The sequence below is a fragment of the Hemiscyllium ocellatum genome, chromosome 21 (genome assembly GCF_020745735.1).
Source record: "Hemiscyllium ocellatum isolate sHemOce1 chromosome 21, sHemOce1.pat.X.cur, whole genome shotgun sequence".
Classification (NCBI taxonomy): domain Eukaryota; kingdom Metazoa; phylum Chordata; class Chondrichthyes; order Orectolobiformes; family Hemiscylliidae; genus Hemiscyllium; species Hemiscyllium ocellatum.
Genome location: NC_083421.1, coordinates 41,668,852 through 41,694,046, shown reverse-complemented (window position 1 = coordinate 41,694,046; position 25,195 = coordinate 41,668,852). Strand labels below are relative to the sequence as shown.

Genomic DNA, 25,195 nt, shown 5'->3' with positions numbered 1-25,195 from the left:
TAATTGGATAATCAGACTGTCAATCAATAGTGGCTAGCGAGTTTGGTTAAATCAAAACCAGGCTGACTTTTAAATGTCAAATGTGTTTAAACCTCCACCTTTAGCTTTCACCGTATTTATTTGTGGACATGTTAAAATATTAATTGTTCTGAGATGTGTAACTAATTTATTAGGGATTGATTTCTTATTTTGATTTTTTAATTGGAGGGGGATGGTCGGGTCAAAGGGCGTTGGCATGGTGATTGTGTTGTACCCTGAAGCCATGGAGTACACAGGCAGCAGTTACATCGGGGACTATCACAATGGCAGGTATGGGGGGAAGCGGACTGAAATGCCAGCTTCTCGATGACCGAGGACACGACTTAGGAGAAGGGCTTTGCTCTGGGTTCCCCTGGGATGCAGTCCATGGCCTCACCGCAAACCGACTACACCCGAAATAAATAGAGGGAGAGAAATTGCTGGAGAAATTGAGCAAGTCTAGCAGCATCCGTGGGGAGAAAACCGACTTAAAGTTTCGAGAGCAGTGATCCTTCTTCACAACCTGTGGAGAGAAAACAGAGAGGTCACTGGACTCCGAAACTTTAAGTCTTTCTCCACAAACGCTGCCAGAACTACTGAATTTCTCCAGTCACTCTGTATTTTTGCTCCAGGTTTCCAGAGTCCGTAGTTCTTTATATTGAACAGATGAAGTGCTGGAGAAACTCAGCAGGTCTGGCAGCATCTTCAGAGAGTGAAACAGAGTTAATGTTTCGAGTCCAGTATGCGATAGAGTCATAGAAATGTGCAGCACAGAAACAGACCTTTTCAGTCCAACTCATTCATGCCAATCAGATATCCCTAAGTTAATCTACTCCCATTTGGCCCATATCGGACTAAACCCTTCATATTCATGTTACCCATCCGGATGTGTTTTGAATCTAATTGTTCTAGCCTCCATCACTTCCAGTGGCAACTCATTCAGTATACACACCACCCTCTGCATGAGAATGTTGTTCCTTATATCTCTTTTAAACCTTCCCCTCTTACCTTAAGCCTTTGCGATCTAGTTTTGACTCCCCTACCCTGGGGAAAAGACCTTGACTATTCACCCTATCTATACCCCTCATGATTTATAAGGTTACCCCTCAGCCTCTGATGCTCCAGGGAAAATAGCCCTAGCCTATTCAGTCTCTTTCTGTAAGTCAAACCCACCAACCGGGGAAAGGGAACCTGAATTGTAACTCCAGTGTACAGGAGGTTGAGAGTAGTGAGGCCATGAATAAGATTTCAAGGTCACAGTAATTGTGCTGGCAGGCTGGAAGGTGGTTTAAAGTTCAACACCAGGAGCATCTAGAATAACATGGGTGAACTTGTAGCATGGGTTGGTACCTGAGACTCCGATGTCGCCATTTCGGAGAAATGGATAGAGCAGGGACAAGTTCTGGGGTTTAGGAGTTTCAGTAAGATCAGGGAAGGTAGCAAAAAAGGGGGAGGTGTGGCATTATTACAACGAATGACGGTATTACAGTAGCAGAAAGGGCATTTGATGAGGACTCTTCTTCTCAGGTAGTATGGACTGAGATTAGAAACAGGAAACGAGAGGTCACCCAGTTGGGAGTTTGCTATAGGCGTACGAATGTAGAGGAAAAGATTGCAAAGATGATTCTGGATAGGAGTGAAAGTAACATGGTAGTTGTTGTGGGGGACTTTAACTTTCCAAATAGTGACTGGAAATGCTATAATTCAAGTACTTTAGATGGGTCAGTTTTTGTCCAATGTGTCAGGAGGGTTTCCTGACACAGTATGTAGAGAGGCCAACAAGAGGACTATCACATTGGATTTGATACTGGGTAATGAACCCAGCCAGGTGGTAGATTTGGAGATAGGTAAGCACTTTGGTGATAGTGACCACAATTTGGTTACGTTTCCTATACTGCAGGGCAAGAGTTATAGTTTAGATTGGATTCTCTACAATGTGAAAACAGGCCATTTGGCCCACAAGTCCATGCTGACCCTCAGAAGATAACCCACCCAGTTCCCTTTCCCTCTGATTAATGCACCTAACACTATGGGTAATTTAGCATCACGTAACCTGCACATCTTTGGACTGTGGGAGGAAACCAGAGCACTCAGAGGAAACCCATGCAAACACAGGGAGAATATGCAAACTCCACACAGACAATCGCCCGAGGCTGGAATCGAACCCGGGTCCCTGGTGATGTGAGGCAGCAGTGCTAACCACTGAGCCACAGTGTGGGAAAGACAATCATGATGTGATTAGGCAAGATTTAGGGTGCATAGGATGGGGAAGGAAACTGCAGGGGATGGGCACAACTGAAATGTGGAGCATGTTCAAGGAATAGGTACTGCAAGTCCTTGATAAGCATGTATATGTCAGACAGGGAGGAATTGGTCGAGCGAGGGAACCGTGGTTTAGTAAAGAAGTTGAAGCTTTTGTCAAGAGGAAGAAGGAGACTTATGTTAAGATGAGGCATGAAGGTTCATTGAGGGCGTTTGAGAGATTAGAAGTTAGCCAGGAAGGAACTAAAGAGTGAGCTAAGAAGAGCCAGGAGGATACATGAGATGTCTGTGGCAGGTAACATCAAGGAAAACCAAAAAGCTTTCTATAGGTATGTCAGGAATAAAAGAATGACAAGAGTAAGATTAGGGCTTGTCAAGGACAGTAGTGGGAAGTTGTGCGTGGAGTTCGAAGAGATAGGAGAGGCGCTGAATGAATATTTTTTGTTAGTATTCACACAAGAAAAAGACAATGTTGTTGAGAAGAATACTGAGATACAGGCTATTAGACAAGACGGGATTGAGGTTCATGAGAAGGTGTTAGCAATTTTGGAAAGTGTGAAAATTGATGAGTCCCCAGGGCCAGATGGGATTTATCCTAGGATTCTCTGGGAAGCTACGGAGGAGATTGCAGAGCCTTTGGTTCTGATCTTTTTGTTGTCATTGTCTACAGGAATAGTGCTAGAAGACTGGAGGATAGCAAATGTCCTCTTGTTCAGTAGGGGAGTAGAGACAACCCTGGAAATTATAGACCAGTGAACCTTCAGTTGTGGGTAAATTGTTGGAAAGGATTATAAGAGAGAAGATTTATAATCATCTAGAAAGGAATAATCTGATTAGGGATAGTCAACACTGTTTTGTGAAGGGTAGGTCGTGCCTCACAATCCTTATTGAGTTTTTTGAGAAGGTGACCAAACAGGTGGATGAGGGTAAAACAGTTGAAGTAGTGTATATGGATTTCAGTAAAACATTTGATAAGGTTTCCTAAAGTAGGCTATTGCAGAAAATACAGAAACATGGGATTGACGGTGATTTAGCGGTTTTGGTCAGAAATTGGCTAGCTGAAAGAAGACAGAGGATGGTGGTTGATGGGAAATGTTAATCCTTGAGTTCAGTTACGAGTCATGTACCGCAAGGATCTGTTTTGGGGCCACTGCCATTTGTCATTTTTACAAATGATCTGGATAAGGGTGTAGAAGGATGGGTTAGTAACTTTGTGGATGTCACTACAGTTGGTGGAGTTTGGATAGTGCAGAAGGATGTTGCTAGTTACAGAGGAACATGGATAAGTTGCAGAGTTGGGCTGAGAGGTGTCAAATGGAGTTTAATGTGGAAAAGTGTGAGGTGATTCACTTTGGAAGGAGTAACAGGAATACAGTGTACTGGGCTAATGCTAAGGTTCTTGGTAATGTAGATGAGCAGGGAGATCTCAGTGTCCATGTGCATAGATCCCTGAAAGTTGCCACTCAGGTTGATAAGTTTGTTAAGAAGGCATACGGTGTGTTAGCTTTTATTGGTAGAGGGATTGAGTTTGGATGCATGAGGTCATATTGCAGCTATACAAAGCTCTGGTGCAGCCGCACTTGGAGTTTTGTGTACAGTTCTGGTCTCTGCATTATAGGAAGGATGTGGAAGCTTTGGGAAGGGTGCAAAGAAGATTTACTAGGATGTTGCCAGGTATGAAGGGAGGCCTTATGAGGGAAGGCTGAGGGATTTGAAGATGTTTTTATTAGAATGAAGAAGGTTAAGGGATGGCTTAATAGAGATATACAAGATGATCAGAGGATTAGGCAGGGTGGACAGTGAGATGGTGATGGCTAGCATGAGGGACATAGCTTTAAATTGAGAGGTGGTAGACATAGGACAGATGTCAGAGGTAGTTTCTTTACTTAGAGAGTAGTAACACTAGTAGACTCATCAACTTTAAGGGCATTTAAATCGTCATTGAATAAACATATGGATGATAATGGAATAGTGTAGGTTAGATGGGCTTCAGATTGGTTTTACAGGTCGGTGCAACATCGAGGGCCAATCAGCCTGTACTGCGCTGCAATGTTCCATGTAATAACCCTGGCACCATTCTTGAAAACGTTTTCTGAATCCTTTCAAATATGTATTCTTCAGAAGTTCTGAAACTAGATTAACACTTCAGCTGGAAAATGAAAGCCTTCATCTGTTGTCATTCCCCTCCAGTCAGATGCCAAGTGGCTTGCCTGATTTCATTTTCTGGTGTTCAGTGAGAAAACAGTCTCACTTCTTGAATCAGAAGGTTATCAGAAGGTCCATACTTTCTCTGCAGTGACTTGAACACAAAAAATGCTCGGCCGACCCTCCAGTGCAGTACAGGGATTGTGTCAGTGTCACAGTGTTTATAACCAAGACTCCAATATCCCATGAGACTATTTATTCAAAGAGCAATTTGTTATGTTTCAGTCAGTATTGATCCCTCAATCAATAACACTGAAATTGGTTTTTGGCTTTCACTATATTGCTTGGAAACTTATTATGTTTAACTTGGCTGCTGCATTTCCTGTTGTACAATAATTACTTTGATTTTTAAGAAGTAGTTCATCAGTTGTGTTGCATTTTGGGACATCCCAAAATCATGAAAGTTGTTATATAACTGCATGTTTTTCTTTCCATCCTTGTTTTCAGTTTTTCTATTCAACTTCATAATCAAATAGGTTCTTGATATACTTTACATTCTATATAATCAGATCATAACCAGCAAACCAGTGGATGTGTGTTTTCAAAAGGCTTTGATAAGGTCCCACACAGGAAGTTAGTAAATAAAGTTAGAGTGCATGGGATTGGGAGAATATACTAGTACAAATTGAGAATTGGTTAATAGACAAAAGTCAGAGAGCAGGAATGAGTGGATAGTTCTCAGGTTGGCACCCTGTTACTATTGGGGTACTATTAGGATCAGTACTAACTCCACTAGTGTTCATAGTCTACATAAATGATTCATAGGTGTGGGACCTATTGTAATATTGCCAAATTTGTTGATGTTGCCAAACTGAGTGGGAACGTAAGTCATGAGGAGGGTGCAAGAAGGTTTAAAAATAATTTGGACAAGCTCAGTAACTGGGCTAGAAGATGGAATATAGTGTAAATAATTGTGAAGTTATTCATGTTAGTGAAAAACACAGAAAGCAGAATATTTCTTAAATGACAAGAGATTGAGAAAGTGGTTGTCTAAAGGGACCTGTCTATCAATCACAAAAGTTGGCATTCAGGTGCAACAAGCAATTAAGATGGTGCGTGGCATGTCAGCATTCATTGCAAATGAAGTAACGATGCTTAACGAGTCTGTATTCACTAGAGTTTTGAAAAAATGAGAGATGATCTCATTGAAACTTACAAAATTCTTACAACACTACAAGGTGAATAGAAATAGGATGTGTCGCCGATTGATGATTGTAGAATCATGGGACATAATTTCACGATCGGAGGGACAGGCTATTTAAGATTGAGCGTGGTGGCACTATGTAATTCTTTAATCCAGACAGCTGTGAAAGCTCAATCATTGAGCAGGTTCAAGACAGAAATCAATAAGGTTCTTGACACTAATAACATCAAGGGATTTGGAAACCGTGTGGAAAAGTAGCATTGAGGAGATGATTAGCTGTGATCTACAATGATGGGATGAGCTTATTGGGCTGATTGCCTTATACCTGTTCATACAGGATGAACTTTCCCATTCCTTAAGGATGTGGGTATGGTGAGTGAGTTTGGAAATAGGGCAAATTTGGAAAAATTAGTTTCTCAATTGAGAAATAAAAGTCCCATTCTGCAACCAGGTTATGAATGATGAGTCAAGAATCTCGCAGCAGCAAGTGGCATATTTGTATGCATTTATATCTCATTATTAGCTAATCTCAATTCATTGAAATACATTTTCCTATTCTTCCATGCTCTGCATAGAAACTAAGAAATGGTAATGCTGACATGAAAATCAGAGCACACAGCTGGTGCTTCCAGCTTGTCCCTTGATCTTCTGTGGCTCCATCTTGGATATCTGGGTGTATTCCATGGGCTGAGACTATCTGCACATTCTGTTCATGGAGGTGGCATCAACATACACCAGCCAACCACATCATCATGGATATTTCGACTCACGTAGAATACAGTTCTCCAAATCAGTGTTGCATTTTGGAGCACGTTGGCAACTTTAATTTTAATGCTGTTGTCAGGACACTTTGGATGCTTAAATAAGCATCCATCTCAAGTGGACCTCAGGACTCCTTACTTTGGATGTTCACAACATCTCTGCCTTGCCTTTTTGCACTGCACAATCTTGTTCAGAATTGAAAGACTCACAGTACTTCTGAATTACCTTGATTTTCAGTGCAAACACAAGGTTTTTTACGTTGTTATGGTTGTCAACCTTAATTAATCAAGGGGACATATGACACCATACTTCATCAATGTTATACCTACAACACATCCAGCAGCTAACATGAAAAACACACTGAATGTGCCTCAACCAAATAACCATGTTTCCAAATCTAACCTAGTCTTGGGTCAAGTCACAGCGGATTGTCATCAGTCAAGGAGCCTTATTAATCAAAGGCAACATCTGATCTCAGTCCATGTTGGGATTCATATCACTGCAGCCCATGGAGTGGGACCACAACAATTCTGCAGATCCAGTGCAAGCAGTGCAGATATTCATGGTACATCAGTTGTGGAGCTGCACAGAGATCAGTCAGTGGTTTGAACATTGTCCAAGTCAATCAGGGCCACAGTGAGACCTGGATATCAGCTCAATGAAAGACAAGGGGGCACTACTGTGATTCAGAAGCTAGGCAAGTCACTTGTTGGGATTGGAGGCAGCATGCTGGGATACTGAGGTGACAGCAGTCGTGAAGGAGAAAACCCAACGTACAAGGGTGGGAGACAATTGTGCACTGGAGGACCAGGATACTGAGGGGGGATCAGCAACAGTTACAAACAGCCAGCCTGGCTTTGGTAGGCGTACACTGCAGCAGAATGGTTGACATGACAAAATTGTATGGCCGGGATTCAGGGGTAATGTTGGCAATGCAGCGGCTAATGAAAGAAATGGGTGGGAATAGGTGTTATGTCAGTACTGATACAGGGAGTGAAGGAAGAAAGAATCATGTCGGTTCAGGGGAGCCCCTTGATTACCAGGTGGAGTCTGTGACTCAGTCTGTCATCACAACCATGCCTGCCATGGAAATCTCTTCAACTACACCATGAGTGGGCAGAGTAAGTTTATTTCTATCTAAGTACATGGGCTCTTCTTGTGAGTGATGTGAGGCCTTTCAAGGGACAATTTCATTAATCAACACTTACACAGTACAAGTTGAAGACATCTGTAATCATAATATCCTGCATGTGAAATGCATGCAATATTTAACACAGTTAGGTACAAATTCTGGTCACATGCAGTCTTGATCATGTCATTGGTCATTGAATATTGATCATAGTCATCTTTGTGAAGCAACAGTCAGCACTGCTGACCTTAAATAGGTTATAGTTTGCTAAGATAATCTGAGGTTATATGTGACCACAGAACTGATTTCCTCTCACCTTACACTACAAGTATTCACCAAAATGCTCTTATATGTAGCTAATGAGTGGGTTGCATGGGGGAGCCATGTTTCAGTAATCATACAGCACTTATAATCTCCTACTTTTTTGTATGGTACAGCTAATGCTGCATTCATAGGAATAAGGTCCCTGTGTCAAATGTAGGGGTATTTCATGGTCCTCTTTATCATAGTTTTCTATGACCCTCTATATGAAGAAATATGCTAAACTGCCATCTGTTGAGAGTGCTGCCTGCTCACTTTACTAAGAATCTGTTCTGTTTCTGATATTCCTCACATAAGTGTATTGGAAGTGTGATTGATGGATCCAGCCACAACTGGAATTATAGTGTCTGTGACCATGGTGCTATGATGGCACAGAGAAATGGAAGGGGAACAGTTGTAACAATAAGCCCAAGACCAGCCGTAACTTCCAGTCACTGTCGAATAGCTTCCACGTGAAGAGGTTGTTGCTAAAGGTCCCTTCAGAAAGTGGAAAAGGACAGGAGGCCCAGGGTCTTTCATCATCAGTGTTATTTCCTCCAGATGATTGAGACACATTGCCATTGAGGACTGAGGTTGTCACAGAAATTTACCAACAACTGGAACAAGACCTGTCACCTGAAGTGGAACGTGGCCATCCTATCCCAGTTGCCTTAAAGTGACAGCTGTGCTAAACTTCAATGTTGGCTTTTAAAACAACTGCTTCCCAGGATCCACTTGGGGCCTCAGAACCTTCAATCCCTAAATACATCAGGGCTGTTTGTAATGCAATTTGTGCCAAATCACACCACTTCATCCCATTTACCTGTGACAATGTCAGTTATCAAGCTTTGAGAAGATTTGTAGCTATGTTGGTAAAGCCTTCTGCCCGGGCTGTAGCACTGACATTGTGGATGTAGGTTTGCTCGCTGAGCTGGAAGGTTCATTTTCAGACATTTCATCACCATACCAGGTAATATAATCAGTGAGCCTCCGGATGAAGCACTGGTGGTGTGGCCTGCTTTCCGTTTGTGTTTGGGTTTCCTTGGAAAGAAAAAAGAAAGCAGGCCATGCCACCAGTGCTTCCTCCGGAAGCTCATTGATGATGGTACCTCGTATGGTGATGAAATGTCTGAAAATAAACCTTCCAGTTCAGCGAGCAAACCTATATCCACAATGTCAGTGCTACAGCCCGGGCAGAAGGCTTTACCAACATAGCTTGTTTCCCCCAGCTGCAAGGACCTATACACTGTACAGACAACACATTGAGAACACCATATCATTATGCAGCAGATTTCATCAACAGAACTGGTTTCATTCCATCAAGGTACAATTCATCTGTGATCATTGGTACACATCTCAAAAATGTGTGCAAGATATTTTGTAAGCTGCCATAAATTCCATATCCTTAAGAACTGTCATGTTCATGTTTGTTTCAAAGGGTGGTGATTTACTCAGAATCAACAGCTATTCTCTGAAACCATGACTGATGAACCTGTTATTGAGTCATAGAGATGTATAGCACAACTTGTCCGTGCCAACCTGATATCCCAATCCAATCTAGTCCCACCTGCCAGCATCCGGCCCCCCATATCCCTCCAAACCCTTCCTATTCAAATCCATCCAAATGCCTCTTAAATCTTGCTATTGTACTAGCCTCCACCACTTCCTCTGGTAGCTCATTCCATACACATACCACTTTCTGCGTGAAAAAGTTGCCCCTAAGGTCTCTTTCATATCTTTCCCCTCTCACCTTAAAGCTTCTAGTTGTGGACTCCCCCACCCCAGGGAAAAGACTTTGTCTATTTATCCTATATGCCCCTCATGATTTTATAAACTTCTATAACGTCACCCCTCAGCCTCCAATGCTCCTAGGAAAAGCAGTCAAAGCCTGTTCAACCTCTCCCTATAGCTCAAATCCTCCAACCCTGGCAACATCCTTGTAAATGCAACCCCTGACTGAAACTAAGCATAGCCCATTCTTTGAGCAGGGCCAACATTGATGAGATTCACCAATGAGCTCTCATGTTTGGATTACCGCAGTATAGTCAAGACATAGGATGCCACAGAATCCTAGCATGCTGTTCTCTGCACAACTGGAACAGACAAAGAGGGGAATTGATGGACATTAAAGAGTTGGCACAATAGCAGCAGTCTTTCGAGGAGAGAAATGAGGACATTGTGCTCAGCAGGACAGAGCACAGCAATGTCAGACGCAACACTTAATTGACACCCAATTCCAAAAGATGTGAGCTGGATGCAGAAATCATTCATTGACTGGAAATCTGTTTTTTGTCAAAACACAAGCAGCCCCTATTTAGTCCAGAGGCAATGCAACATTTATTTATTTATTTACTTTCTTCACTTTTGGTGTTGTTGAATAAAAGTGAAAGTTTTAACTATTTGAAGGTTTTCAGCATGTAATGGTCAAACATTAAACAGTGAAAAGATGTTATGCTACACTGGATATTCGAGAAAAGGTAGCAATCCCTTAAAACAGGGTTCTAAGATAGTAGGGGTACCAAGGATAGGTAGATTTAAGAGCTTCATTTTTCTAGCTATAGTTAGAGTCAGTTGATCAGATGGTTGATGATGTAAATAGCAACATATTTATTAACGTGAACTTGAATTTGCATTGACGTGTCACCTGCACCACCTGTGTGCCCTCAGAAGGTTTTGTTTTTCATTCCCCTCCTACTATATCCACTGTGAAGGTCAACTTCTGGCTTACAATGCTTAACTTCGAACACGGGTGAACTTTAAATATGGTGCCCTATCTGGAAAGCTGAGGATTTCCCAGTTGTGTTGAGCAATTTTGATTTTGCAGAGTGCACAATAATGTGAGCATGGCACCATAGAGGTGTGCTTCATAGCTATTGAACTGAGGTAAGCTGTAAAAAATAACACGAGGAAAACTAAAGTTCACACACTGATACCTTTGATGAAACACTTAGAAATTAACACTAAACATTTTTTGATAAAATTCAGCCCTGTAATTTCCTTACTCAAGTAATGTGACAGCGGTATTCTGCGCTGATGGCAGATATTCCAATATACTTTTACCAGCTTCAATTAAGCAACATAATTGATCAATTATTTGATCCCTAAGCTTGTGTTAATTAGTTTAGATGGTAATTTTTTATTATTCTTGAGATGTGTGCATCACTGGCTAGATCATCTTGTAATGGGGTGACACAGTGGCTCACTGGTTAGCACTGCTGCCTCACAGCACCAGGCACCCAGGTTCCAATCCAGCCTCAGGCGACTATTTGTGTGGAGTTTGCACATTCCCCCCGTATCTGTGTGGGTTTCCTCCGTGTGCTCTGGTTTCTTCCCACAGTCCAAAGGTGTGCAGGTTAGGTGGATTAGCCATGGGAAATTGGAGGTTACAGTGATAGGATAGGGTGGGTGAGCCTGTGGGATGTTCTTCAGAAAGTTGGTGTGGACATGTTGGGCTGAATGGCCTGAGTCCAGATTGCAGGGATTCTATATATAAAGAATATCTCTAGTTGCGAAAGTAGTGGTGAGCTGCCTGTTGAACCACTGCATTCCATTTGGTTTAGGTAGACCCACAATGCTGTTGGAGAGGGAGCTCCAGGAATTTGAGCCAGCAACACTGATATATTGGTGATTTATTTCCAAGTCAGGATGGTGAATTACTTGAAGGGGAACTTGTAGATGGTGGTTTCCCCAAGTATCTGCTGCCTTTGTGCTTCTTGACAGTAATGTTTTTGGGATGGAAGGTTTAGTCCCAGAAACCTCACTGAATCGCTACAGCGACTAGGAGAAAGTAAGGACCATAGATGCTGGAGATCAGAGTCGAACAGTATGGAAAATGAACTGGAAAAGCACAGTAGGTTAGACAGCATCCGAGGAGCAGGAGAATCGACGTTTCGGGCATAAGTCCTTCATAAGCGTCTCCTGTTCTTCGGATGCTGCTTGACCTGCTGCGCTTTTGACTCTGAAATTCTGCAGTGCAGTTGGTACATGGTACACATGCTGCTACTGTGCATCGGCGGTGGTGTTAAAGTACAGATTTGAGACAGCCCAGGGAATCCCTTGTGGACTCAACCTGTAAGCATCTCTTGGTTCGTCCTGGAGATCATACTCTTTGGTATTCTGGAATAAAAAAAACTCTTACAGTTTAGTTTAATTTTAGTCATCCCCTTTATTTATCAGTAGCATCACTGTTACAACATAACACTGATACGTATAAGCTGAACTAACTAGGTTCTAATAACCCAGGCGAGTAGGATATCACTTTTCGTTTAAGAGCCCTCGCAGGCTACTCTGCTGTACTGTCACACACAGGCTTGCTTTATACAAAAAGTTTACAAAAGAACTGCATGTTCTTAACTAGACAGATAACAGTGAAGAACAATAATTTGGGAGAGAAGTTAGTTGATACTGAGTTTTGTTTTGAGGTCAGAATAAAACCCTGTTATTAATTTCACAAGGGAACAGCCATGAATATTATCACTTGGTGTCCTGTTTACACAGATTCACTGATGTTAAGGCAAACGTTCTTAATTGCCTTACCCTCCCTGCCTGTCTATTTTCTAGTGTGCAGCAAATGTGTTTTATAATTCAACATTACATTTTTGTCTAAAAGTTTAAGGACAGATTTAAGGCTATAAACTTTCTCATTCCCTCGTTTTGTCATTTCATGTCAATCCCATCAATCTGAATTCTTAACTGCTTTGTTTTCTGATAGTCACATCCGGCTGTTCCTTAAGTAATGCCTAAAGAATTTGAATCACTGATTAAATTAATGATGGCGGTATGACAATAAGTAGCAGACTTACCAATGAAGACTCAACAGAATCCTACCAATAAATATTTTACAAAAAAAGGAAAATGAACAAAATAAACTATTCAAAATGTTGCTATGTCAAGATTTTCTGTAATTGTACAAATGTAAAACTTAAATGCCCTAACTTATAGAAGCATTCTCATTAAAGTACTCATACCTGGTTAAAAAAAATCCTCCCAATAGGATTTATTCACAGAGCAACCTCTTGAGAGGTTGGAACTGGAGTGAATTTAATCCTTTACTTTTCTAATTTTTTTTCCTGGCTACTTTTGTACCTAAGATGACATTGTAATGCGGCAACTGTAAATTTTTCACTGTACTCATTTGAGTACATGTGGTAATAAAGCAAATTCAATTCAATTCAATTCAATTCAGTATAAATTCATCAAGCAACTTATTATGTGATAATATTTATCTGGTTTCTATTCCAGTATGAATGTCAGACCTCTGCACAGTCCCCACCCCAGTCTAAAGCAAAAGGCTGGTCCTCCTTTGTAAAATTCCATTTTATATGTGACTATGATGTCACTTTTCCAGCCACTAGTTTAAAGTAAATGGCCTAAAGCCTTTCCTAAACTGCTTAATGCCTCTGCCATAGCTGTGAAATGTTTGATGGCAAATGATTGTACTAAGTGTTGATATGCAAGTACCTGCAGCAGTAATCTTTAGATTAATACTTTCTAAGCTTGTAAACGAATGCATACTGTGTTCTTACTGCTGCTAAAATGTTGGCCCAAAATCAATGTTCTGCCAAGTTTAATTGTACTTAAATTTAGAAGACTTCATGAAGCATATTCTGTAGACTTAAAATACTTTAAAATAAACATTTTAGAAAGAGAATTAAATTGAGTTGGCTTAAATCACTGCTTTCAAAGCGTAACTGAACTGCTGTTCATCCCACTACAACAAATCAGAAATCATCTTGGTATATGGGTAAGAATGAGTTCAAAGGCTGACTTACCCTTTTTTGGTTGAGTTGCATTGGGTTTTTGGAGGGTATGTCAATGTGAGACCTAATGAGTTCTCTGACTGTATTCTACCAAACTTTCTCATTAATTATCGATTATACATTATGTCACCAATCATCACCTGAGCTTACCATGTGGTGTTTCCAGAACAGCTCACCAGATACCTGCTGAAAGACTGGCATCCCTTATGCCTGTGCCATTTTGAACACCCTTAGTGCACCCAGATCAGCGCAGTCAGTCCGAAACTGCCTTGCATGGTTCCTGATATTTGTCCCGACATGGCAGATAAGGAATACAGCACCACGGTTTGTGAGCAGGGCCCTGGAGATCCTGATTAATAGGGTGGTGCTGATGTGGGATTTCCTCCTCCCTTAGGACCACACACTAGAATGTGCCAGCCTTGTCCAACGTTGCTAAATCAGTTTCAACTGACTGGAGGAATGCCCAGCACTTTACGAAGAAGATCAATGTCTTTTTCCACTCTTCCAGTGTAAATTTCACCATCAACTCTCCGAATACTTCACACTCATTCTATCACGCTACCTCCAATCAATGCTCATGCTCTCCCCCCTTACTAATTTCTGCACATCTTCCCTCACTCCGTCTGTCTCAAGAACCCCAACCCTTAGCACCACTAGCCCTTCATGCCCTCTACGCTGCCTACTCACTCACTTGGGACATCTCCAAGTAATAATAGTGCCACTCATTTTCATCTCCATTATTATCTGCCTCTGCCTCATTCCATAATGGAATTGGACAGAAAAATCAAAAGATTGTTGTGGTTCTGTTCGCCGAGCTGGAAGTTTTTGTTGCAAACGTTTCGTCCCCTGGCTAGGAGACTTCATCAGTGCTCTGGAGCCTCCTGCAAAGCGCTTCTTTGATGTTTCTTCCGGTATTTATAGTGGTCTGTCCTTGCCGCTTCCGGGTGTCAGTTTCAGCTGTCCGCTGTAGTGGTTGGTATATTGGGTCCAGGTCGATGTGTTTGTTGATGGAGTTTGTGGATGAATGCCATGTCTCTAGGAATTCCCTGGCTGTTCTCTGTCTGGCTTGCCCTATGATAGTAGTGTTTTCCCAGTCGAATTCATGTTGCTTGTTGTCTGAGTGTGTGGCTACTAGGGATAGCTGGTCGTGTCGTTTCGTGGCTAGTTGATGTTCATGTATGCGGATTGTTAGCTGTCTTCCTGTTTGTCCTATGTAGTGTTTTGTGCAGTCCTTGCATTGTATTTTGTAAACTACATTAGTTTTGCTCATGTTGGGTATTGACTCCTTTGTTCTAGTAAGTTGTTGTCTGAGCATGGCTGTTGGTTTGTGTGCCGTTATGAGTCCTAAGGGTCGCAGTAGTCTGGCTGTCAGTTCTGAAACGCTCCTGATGTATGGTAGTGTGGCTAGTCCTTTTGGTTGTGGCATGTCCTCGTTCCGTGGTCTATCTCTTAGGCATCTGTTGATAAAGTTGCGCAGGTATCCGTTTTTGGCGAATACCTTGTATAGGTGTTCCTCTTCCTCTTTTCGCAGTTCTGGTGTACTGCAGTGTGTTGTAGCTCTTTTGAATAGTGTCCTGATGCAGCTTCGTTTGTGTGTGTTGGGGTGGTTACTTTCATAGTTTAGGACTTGGTCTGTGTGTGTTGTTTTCCTGTGTACCCTTGTGGTGAATTCTCCGTTCGGTGTTCTCTGTACTATCACGTCTAGGAATGGGAGTTGGCTATCCTTTTCTTCTTCTCTCGTGAATCGGATTCCTGTGAGTGTGGCGTTGATGATCCGGTGTGTTTTTTCTATTTCCGTGTTTTTGATGATTACAAACGTGTCATCGACATATCTGACCCAGAGTTTGGGTTGAATTTGTGGTAGGGCTGTTTGTTCTAACCTTTGCATAACTGCCTCTGCTATGAGTCCCGAGATTGGTTATCCCATGGGTGTTCCGTTGATTTGTTCGTATATCTGATTGTTGAATGTAAAGTGTGTAGTGAGGCACAAGTCCAGTAGTTTAAGTATGCCGTCTTTGTTGATAGGTTCTGCCTCCTGTTTTCTGTTCTGTATGTCCAGTAGGTTGGCTATTGTTTCTCTGGCTAGGGTTAGCCAGAAAGGACTAGCCACACTACCATACATCAGGAGCGTTTCAGAACTGACAGCCAGACTACTGCGACCCTTAGGACTCATAACGGCACACAAACCAACAGCCACGCTCAGATAACAACTTACTAGAACAAAGGAGCCAATACCCAACATGAGCAAAACTAATGTAGTTTACAAAATACCATGCAAGGACTGCACAAAACACTATATAGGACAAACAGGAAGACAGCTAACAATCCGCATACATGAACATCAACTAGCCACGAAACGACACGACCAGCTATCCCTAGTAGCCACACACTCAGACAACAAGCAACATGAATTCAACTGGGAAAACACTACTATCATAGGGCAAGCCAGACAGAGAACAGCCAGGGAATTCCTAGAGGCATGGCATTCATCCACAAACTCCATCAACAAACACATCAACCTGGACCCAATATACCAACCACTACAGCGGACAGCTGAAACTGACACCCGGAAGCGACAAGGACAGACCACTATAAATACCGGAAGAAACATCAAAGAAGCGCTTTGCAGGAGGCTCCAGAGCACTGATGATGTCTCCTAGCCAGGGGACGAAACGTTTGCAACAAAAACTTCCAGCTTGGCGAACAGAACCACAACAACGAGCACCCGAGCTACAAATCTTCGCACAAACCTTGAATCAAAAGATTATCATCCAGCTCCTCATTTGGCATGAGGACAAGTTAAAGACCCTGTCTCCCTCAAACTGGGCCTGAGCCTATTTCTGTCTTCAACTTAATGTGCTAGGCCACCCTGAACAAAGGCTGCCCCATTTGACTTGATTGAGGCTGGCTAATAACTGCGACAAGCTTCCTGGCTTTGTGTCTGTGCTGAATGACACAGCAAGACAGCAGTAATATCAGCCCGATAACTCTGGGTGAGGGAGCAAAACACAAAAAGGCAAGGCAATGCAAGTGAGAGAAGCTGTGATTATCGGGTCAGAGTGAGTGAATGCTATTACATTGAGTGAACCAGACATGTGCCATAAGGGTTCTTAGAGGTTGGAAAGCTTGGATGCCAATATCCGTGGACATGTGGAGCATGTGACCTGTGCCCAAGAGGTGTGCCCTGGTGTCCCCTTTCCAACTTCAAGCTCTTTTGGAACAAAAAAACAAGCTGAATTTGCCAGGATCTCATTCTGGTTTTCTTGTTAGGTTTTCCTAACATCAAGCTTCTTTGATACATTTGGTAAGATGGAAGGTTGAATATTAATTTGGTAAGTTGATCTCTTTCGAAGGCATACCCAAACAATAATCACCATCAATTGACAACTCCCTGCTGCCTAGTGAGAATCTCACCATTTGTGAAAAGCATAAAGGATAATGCAAGATATTCCCAACATCAAGATGGGCTTCAACTTGCTGCCCAGCTCTTCTATACATGTCACCATAACCCATGTTGCTCAGATCTCTATAAGATTACACCCCAAGCATATAGCATTTTAGGTTCACATGAAATCATAAACCATGAACAAAAATCAATTTCTATAGTCACTTAGAGTTTTGTAAAGCCCGAACACATCCACAATGTTTTTATGAATATTTCTTCACATTTTAAAATTAATTGTTTCGATCGCCGCTCATATCGTGTTTAATAATGCTGGCGCTCTTCAATAGTTGAGGTCACACGAATTAAAAATGATTGATGCAGTACCAATTTTCTGCCAATAGGGGCCTGAAATTCCTCTAGTAATGGAAACCTGGAAAGAATGCTTATTTTTGGCCAAGGTTGAAGTTTCTCAAAGTTGCAATGTGTGGAGCTTTGAAGTGCGATTTTTCAGATTACAGTTTTATTGATAGTTTGTTAATCACCAAGAATAACAAATGTGTTTTTATATTTTTAATAAAGAATGTCATGAACTTTACTTAAAAATAAATTACTATTTCTTAATTGCGCCAGGGACATCTACTGATGAATACTAAGTCTACACCAAACTTCCACTGCTGTATAATATTAGGGACAGGAACAAATCTCATGTTGTGCTAGTGTATCTTTCAACCCTTTTTCTTTCTTTACTATGTTTATGAATATGGCAAATATTGGAAACACCAAACAGTTATTTGAAACCATGGCTGACTGTTCTTGGTTGATCCTATAATTTCTATAATGTGAGAATGTTTTTGTGAGACATTTTCTATATGTCTCACAGGCCCTTCTTTCCTGAGGAATATATCCAATTGTCTGTGGAACCAATTTCCAATTTTCTTTGAAGAATTTCCTGGCAATTGACCACAAATGTACAAAAAGAAAGTGTTGTGAATGTTAGGAATGTAGTATAAAAAGAAGAAAGTACTGAAAATATTCAGCAGGTCAAGGCAGTACAATTGCAGCTTAACGTCCTCTCATCAGAAATGTTAGAGAAGTAATACTTTAATTAAATGAAACAGGAGGAATAATTAGGTGGACTAATGGGAAGAGCTATGATAGGGTGGATGTCAGGAGCGATTAAATGATAAAAGTGTTAGTACTGCATGGCCAAAATGAGTGATAATGGGATAAATCTTTTGATAAATCTTTTTTGTTTACTTGATTCATTACCACTTCTATTGTCAATTGATTCAATTTAAAAAATCTAAGACAAATCTTACTATACTAGAAAGAAACTCTATTATCCTGTCTAATTCATTCTCATTACAACAACAGATAGCCAACCAATAATTATGCAACCTTCCAAAGAGGTCATATTACATGCAAAACAATAATTCTGTTTCCATCTCCATAGATTCTGCCAGATCTGCTGAGTTTCTCCAGCACATTTAGTTTTCTTTCGAATCTCCAATCTCTGTGATGTTTCACTTTTGCTGTAACAATACAACAGTTCATTTTTCTGCACCCTATTTTTCTTTCTATTTTTCTCAGGATGGAGGGCAATGGGGTGTATACGCTGCCAACAGAAACAAGATATGAGGGAGGAATGAAAGATGGCATGTTTCATGGCAATGGAACCCTATACTTTCCAAATGGAAGCAAATATGTCGCTTCCTGGGACAGAGGTGCTGTAATACAGGTCTGCCTTGAATATTTTTGAGCATTACCAGACTTTTGCCAATCGTTATGAGTGACAAACATAACTTAGCTTACAAATTTTTAAATTATTTATTACTCATAAAAATAGCATCTTTGTTCATTAAATAAATTTACATGTCTTCCGTCTTTCTGACGTCTGTGGTGCCATGCTTATAACCTGTAGTTGATACTTCTTGATTAGCTACACTTACCCTTTAGGGTAGCTACATATTTGCAGATGGATTGGAATATGAAGAAGATGACTGGACATATTGTGATCACTATGACAGACGCTTTTACACTGAAATATGTCATGGATTGAAACCAGCAGGTGTGTTATCGGAGCCTTTGACTTTTTCATAAAGAACAGAGTAACTAATAAGTATACTTGTGGCTATCATAAATATATAAGAGTTTAGTTCTTGAAGTGTGACTGGAATTACTAGAGTTCTGTATTACATGGTAAAGCTTTTATCTTTACAGTGCGTCATGCCATTTCACACTCAGCATTTTCATGGACATTCAGAACGTCAATTCAAAAAACAATAAAACTGTTTTGTAGGGTTAATTTAGCCTGGGGAATAATTAAAATGCACTCAAGCTTTGCTCCCATATTTTCTAGTGTACCAATGTTAAATTTAATTGCATTAATGCTGAACTGACTGGCATACATCTGCTATCCTAATCATAAGACTTGCATATTTAGTGGATGTTGTTATAATCTTTTGATATTTCTGCATTTGGCTAAGGTCGATCTCAACTCACAAACCTGGATCCACCTAGAACAATTCCAGAAGGACATTATGATTGTGGTGATGGCTTTTATAACCCATTAACCAGAGTAATCACTGGTTACGATGGTGAATTTCTTCGTAATGCTGGTATGTTTGTTAAGTTTCTCCAGTGTGCTGTGAAGATTTAAATGATGAACTGGTAGTTTGAACCTTTTCACAGTGAAATTCAAATTATCTATTTTTTAATATTTGTTAACACTGGAATTTAACAGTTAACCCTTAATCCTCTGTAATTCTGTTTTTCCCTCTCTGTCTGCAGATGCTGCCTGCCTGAGCTGAGTGTTTTCAACATTTTCTGTTTTAATTCTAATTTCCAGTGTCTCCTTTTCTTTTGTGCTAATCTTTCATCTATTATTGGACAAGCGTCAGTCATGTAACTCCCCGTGCTATTTCTTTTTTTTTCGCTCAGAGAGTGGTGAGCATGTGAAATTCTCTGTCACAGAAAGTGGTTTAGACCAAAGTATTGAACGTTTTCAAAAAGGAGATACGTATCGTTCTTAGAGCTAAAGGATCAAAGGGTATTTGGCTAAAGCAGGAACATTGTACCATGTTGGAGGATCAGCCATTAATATATTGAATGGCAGAGCAGGCTGGAAGGGTTGAATGGTCTTCACCTGTTCCTATTTTCTATGTTTAAATGCAAAGACACCTTTTTGTATCCATGTTTCTTGCAGTAATAATGAACTTTGAACAATGTGTCAGAACTCTTCAAGTTTGGTGCCATTTTGGCTGTTTGACATGAAATAATGCTGAAAGGATATTGAATAATGTTTAAGTTAATCTAATAATGCTCTGAATTAAAATAATTTAATTTGTCTAATGAATCCCATTGCCTACGCAGAGAATTTAACAAATCCTTACTGCAAGTTCAGATAGAATTAACAGTCTATGAACTTCAAGAATTTTTTTTTGAACTAATAAGATGCATGTTTTTCCTCTGGGATATTTCTGACTGTTCATGAACAGAAGTATCTGCTAGTGCTTCATAAACAATTCATTTTATCTGCACAAAAATTGATTTCACGTATATCAAACTGCCTTGAGTTTATTCTCAAATTATAGAAGTTAAATAAATTACAAGGGGTGTGTTACAAAAGATACATGCCAACAGCCTTCCTTCAAGAGAAAAAAACAATTGGGAAGCAGTTGGTATCCAATATGCAAAGGAACTGGGTTCCCTTGAGAGAGATAGTGTGGGCCAGAAGGCCAGGGCTGTAGAGGAAGAGTAAATGAACAGCTGCAGACGGGAGGAACTGAGGAAGAAGGCTGGGATGAAAGGGACGTATCAAGAGCCATTTCTGTGTAGACAATGCAGGAAGGGACAGGAAACACCAAGGCTTCTGGCCAGGACTTGAAGCTAGCAAAAGCAGATGGTAGGAAACATTCAGGAAGCTCTACACTCGACTCCAAAGACCAGACAGGTTAGCAAAAAGTGCTGCTGTCTCTCTCTTAGGTCTGGGAGTGGTTTTAAAGGATGCACAGGTTCCCCGGCCTTTAACCCACATGCTTGAAAGTTCTCTGTAGAGACTGATGTTTTGTTCACTGATAAACAGGGTGTAAAACAGTCCCTCCTTTGGCAGTCCTATGTTTAATTTGTTCTTGACAAGGAAAGAGCAGGGTTTTCTGACATTTAGCAGCCTCATCTAAATAGAGGGGTTTTTAAACATTTATTTCAAATGTAGGATATTAATTTAAGAATGAGTCTACCTTTAAAATACAAGTGAAGTCTGAGGAATATTCCCACTCCATGTTTTCCAGTTAATAGAAATACATGTTCTGAAATAACATATTAACCCAGAATTTTCTGAAAAGAATATGATGGCATGTGAATGATGCATTCCATTAGGAATGTGTAAATTGGCTGGGGACTTGTGATGAGGAAGAGATGTGAATTGCAAATCCTGACAAATAGCTAGACAATTTTCCTTTCTCTGTATTTAATTTCAAGAATCAACATCTTGCTGTTAACCTCCATGAAGGCTCCATGGGACTGTTCCATTTAAAATTGCAATGGAAAGTGAAGGTTACTAATCGGTAGTGTTATGGACCAGGCCAGACCCCTCAAAACATTTCAAGAAGGTAGTCCAGACCCTAACATTGCTAATTGTTTTAAGCAAGTGTAAAGTGGATATCCCAGGTGAGGATCAGCTGACCAAAACCACTTCATTTCAAACAAAACAGAATTTATTTACAAGATTACTGAATGAAACACAAGGAACAGAAAACAGAATACCGAATAACTTCATGATGGTGTTCCAAATACTTGCAGCAATCCCATAAACATCCCTTGACACAAAAGGTAAAATCAAACACAGGTTCTTACAGACTAGAAGTCAGAGAGACAGAGAGTAGCAGCCTGGACTTGCTTCCTTGGGTCCAGGAGCCTTTCTTCACACTACTGCTAAAAAAGAACCAAACCAGAGAAAAGCTGAACTAGCAGAATTGACCACACCCCTTTCATTGTACAAATTTTTTTTCAAACTTGAAAGCCTCTGCTTGAGGCAGTATCTGTTAGTTATTATCAAACAGGCCCTAAAACCCTACACCCCAGACTTTTCCGAGTCTGTCTCATTTACGACCTCTCCGGAAAAAAAAAATGCCAAGCTCTACATAACCTTGTTAAAGGAGTAGCGTCATTGCAATAGCATAAGTACCTTTTAAACAGCTTGACAATTGTTTGCCGGCTAATCAACTTCTTATGCTCAGAAAACGAACAATATGAAATGTAGAATCTCATTCCTTCAATTAGTGAATTGGTGTTAGGAGATTTTGTCTTTTTCCTTTTGGCCTTTTTTTTCTGTCTTTCAATTCAACATTTGTTTCCCTCTCTTTTACTTTCTCTGAGATTGATTTGTCATGGATCTGTTCACTTTGATTCTGCATCCTTCTCAGATTATCAATCTTAAATCTTATTGGTTAAAGAGATATACTGTTATTTCCACCTTTCATGATTCAAAACATCCTATAACCCTTGACACGCAGTGATAAGTTTGTATGTACATCCAGCAACGATGCACAAATCTGAATGTATGGGAACAAGTCTAACCAATGGGCATTACTGTAAGACACTCCATTCCAGCAAATTCTGGGTCATTATCCACAAAAGAAATTCATAGTAGCTGTAAATTCTCATTAAGATACTGAATGTTCCTAAAAGCTTTATGTACTCAAAAGCCATTATGAGTGTTTAATGTCATTTAGAGGAATTTGTGTGCTAAAGTGTCACAGGTAATCCTGCATTTCTAGGAGTAAGTAATGTGTTCCTTAAGTGGTTTTCACTTGATCTATTGCCTCTACATTACTGTTTCTCACAATGTTTATTCCAAAGGAGCAGATGATAACCATAATACCATAAGTTATAGGAGCAGAATTAGGTCAGGTGGCCCATCGAGTCTGCTCCGCTATTCAATCATGGCTAAAATGTTTCACAACCTCATTCTCCTGCCTTGTCCCCCTACCTCTTTATTCCCTTACTAATCAAGAACCTATCTATCCTTGTCTTCAATACACTCAACGACTTGGCCTTGATAGCCTTCTGAAGAATGAGTTCCACAGATTCACCACCCTCCAGCTGAAGAAATTTATCTTCATGACCTAAGGTTTCTGTTAACACTGTCACATGAAACAGGAATGACAGGCACCATTCAGATGGGGCTGACTGTATAATTTCAGCTTTCCACTTACATCTCTCTGAAACTCTCAGTACAAACCAGTGTCCAGTCTGGACAAGGACTGACAATGTTAAATTATGAAACTCAAACAGAATTCAACCATGGCACTTCATCTTATAGTGTGAAGTAAATTGCTTATACTATCAGGCCACCTTGGTTGCTGCCTTATTTCTTTGTTCCAGGAAAGATCTATTTTTGTAAAGGTCTAGTTTTTGATCTTTGTTATGTTTGGTGCTTTAACATTGTTTGCTTTTAGGACCAGATATCTGTTTTCTCTAAATGAACTAATGGTGAAAATTACATCTGAACACATAAATTATTAATTGGAGGGGGGTTCCAGGATTGATTCTTGACAAAGTTCAGATGTTGTGATGCAGGAGTAGAAATTCAAATCTACTTGCAAACGTTGTGCCATAATTGAACATATAGCTCTAAACATTGAAAACATATCATATTCTGCAGCAGATATTAATCGTTGGTTTACCATACTGAGAATATTGGAGAGAAGGTAGGCGCAAGTGTGAAGGGCAAATGCGATTTTACACTCTTACTTCGGCATTAATGTTAAATAAAATCTGAAGCATTTAAAAGTAAACCTTTAAGTTCTAATATTCGCATATAGTATAATAATGTTTTCTGCCATTGTTAAATCATAAGATGACTTGAACAGAATGTTACCTTGGAAAGTAGAAGCCTATTTAATGCTATCCTACTTCTTAACAGTGTTTTGGGAGAAGAGCAATACGTTATGAACAGTGCGCTTTATAATATTAAATTTTATGACATTGTATGAAATCATACAAAATTATTATTTTCAAAGGCTTGCTATATCAGATGATATATATCTGACACATTATTTACACAAATGATTGAAAAATACATTAAAATATTGAATATTGTATTCCTTTACAAAAATAAAACAGTAAGGCTGAGATCCTGCCAATGATCAAATATCAGCCAAATAACAATTTCCAGTTGATTATAGAGTTGTGTTATGTTGAAAGGAGAAAATGTAGCTGCAGTCTCAAAGAGTAAATTATATAAAAGGTGAGAATATGCAGAGCAATTGTATTTAAGCTTTAATTACCATATGCAAACAATTGCAGTTAAGCTAAATGGTAATTATAGTTAGCTGGTAGCTGGTACGAATAAAACCACAAGGATTAATTGTGCTTTAAAAAGTGATAAAATCTGTTTCTTGAGTTTGACCCAGTGTCACAGGACGAGGGAGAATAAGAGAAAGTAGTTAGTTTCCATGCAGCTGGCAGGAATCAGCCTGGGCATCTGGGATTTAATTTGGTGGCCACACAGCCAGGTAGAGTGTGAAAAGGCTAGTCAAGTGGCTGTTAAGGCCATCGTCACCAATTATGAACAATCAGGGAAGGATTTAAGCCTTGTTCATGACAATAGGCTAGTTCATCTTGTTTCATGGGTTACCACTGAAGAGGTTGCAGCTGCACTGATTCAAATTAGCCATAAAATCCACTGCAATTATCCTACAGGGTTCTGTTGAAGCTGGAATATGTTTATCATGCACTATTAAAAGACAGAACATGGCCACCCTGAGCAGAATAGTGTACCCAACAAAAAGTGCAAGTTAGCAGATGTAATTGATGTAACAAGGAGGCGGTGGTCTGACATGATGCCCATCATAAGTCATAAAATAACAAAGAGTGCATTATTGGAACCTTCCCTGATTGAACATGCAAAAAATACAAATGTTTGGGTCTGAGCGATTGAGTCAATTTAAATGTAATTGCAGCTTGCTGCAGTCTGAACTTTACTGGCAAAGTTCCATTTTCATCTGACAAATTACAAGGAAATGTCTGTCTGTACTTTCAGATGATGATGAGCATGAATGGATAGTCCGGACCTGTCGGAAGGGTTGGGATCAGATAACGGGATACAAGCCTGAACTGCACCAGCAACAACTACCCAGATACTCTTCATGATTGAGGGTGAACATATGGTACCCATGATAATGCCTCACTGTATCCTCATTCCTTTGGTGTTCTACAACAAATGCTAA

The 25,195-nt window shown here is 40.3% G+C and overlaps 1 protein-coding gene across 1 annotated transcript; it reads left to right on the top strand.

Annotated features, from left to right (window-relative positions):
• The first annotated feature begins 251 nt into the window (after nt 1-251).
• On the top strand, nt 252-25,168 carry morn5 (MORN repeat containing 5). The gene is made up of 5 exons (XM_060841060.1): nt 252-309; nt 18,555-18,702; nt 18,921-19,032; nt 19,451-19,582; nt 25,009-25,168. The coding sequence occupies exons 1-5, from the start codon at nt 263-265 to the stop codon at nt 25,116-25,118; spliced, it is 549 nt and encodes a 182-aa protein (XP_060697043.1). The 5' UTR covers nt 252-262; the 3' UTR covers nt 25,119-25,168.
• Nucleotides 25,169-25,195: the final 27 nt, after the last annotated feature.

Bases quoted from the DNA above. Each gene is read 5' to 3' on its own strand.
- morn5 (XM_060841060.1), top strand. From the start codon at position 263: ATGGAGTACACAGGCAGCAGTTACATCGGGGACTATCACAATGGCAG. The intron at 19,033-19,450 runs GTGTGTTATCGG...CATTTGGCTAAG, and splicing joins TCATGGATTGAAACCAGCAG to GTCGATCTCAACTCACAAAC. The intron at 19,583-25,008 runs GTATGTTTGTTA...CTGTACTTTCAG, and splicing joins TGAATTTCTTCGTAATGCTG to ATGATGATGAGCATGAATGG.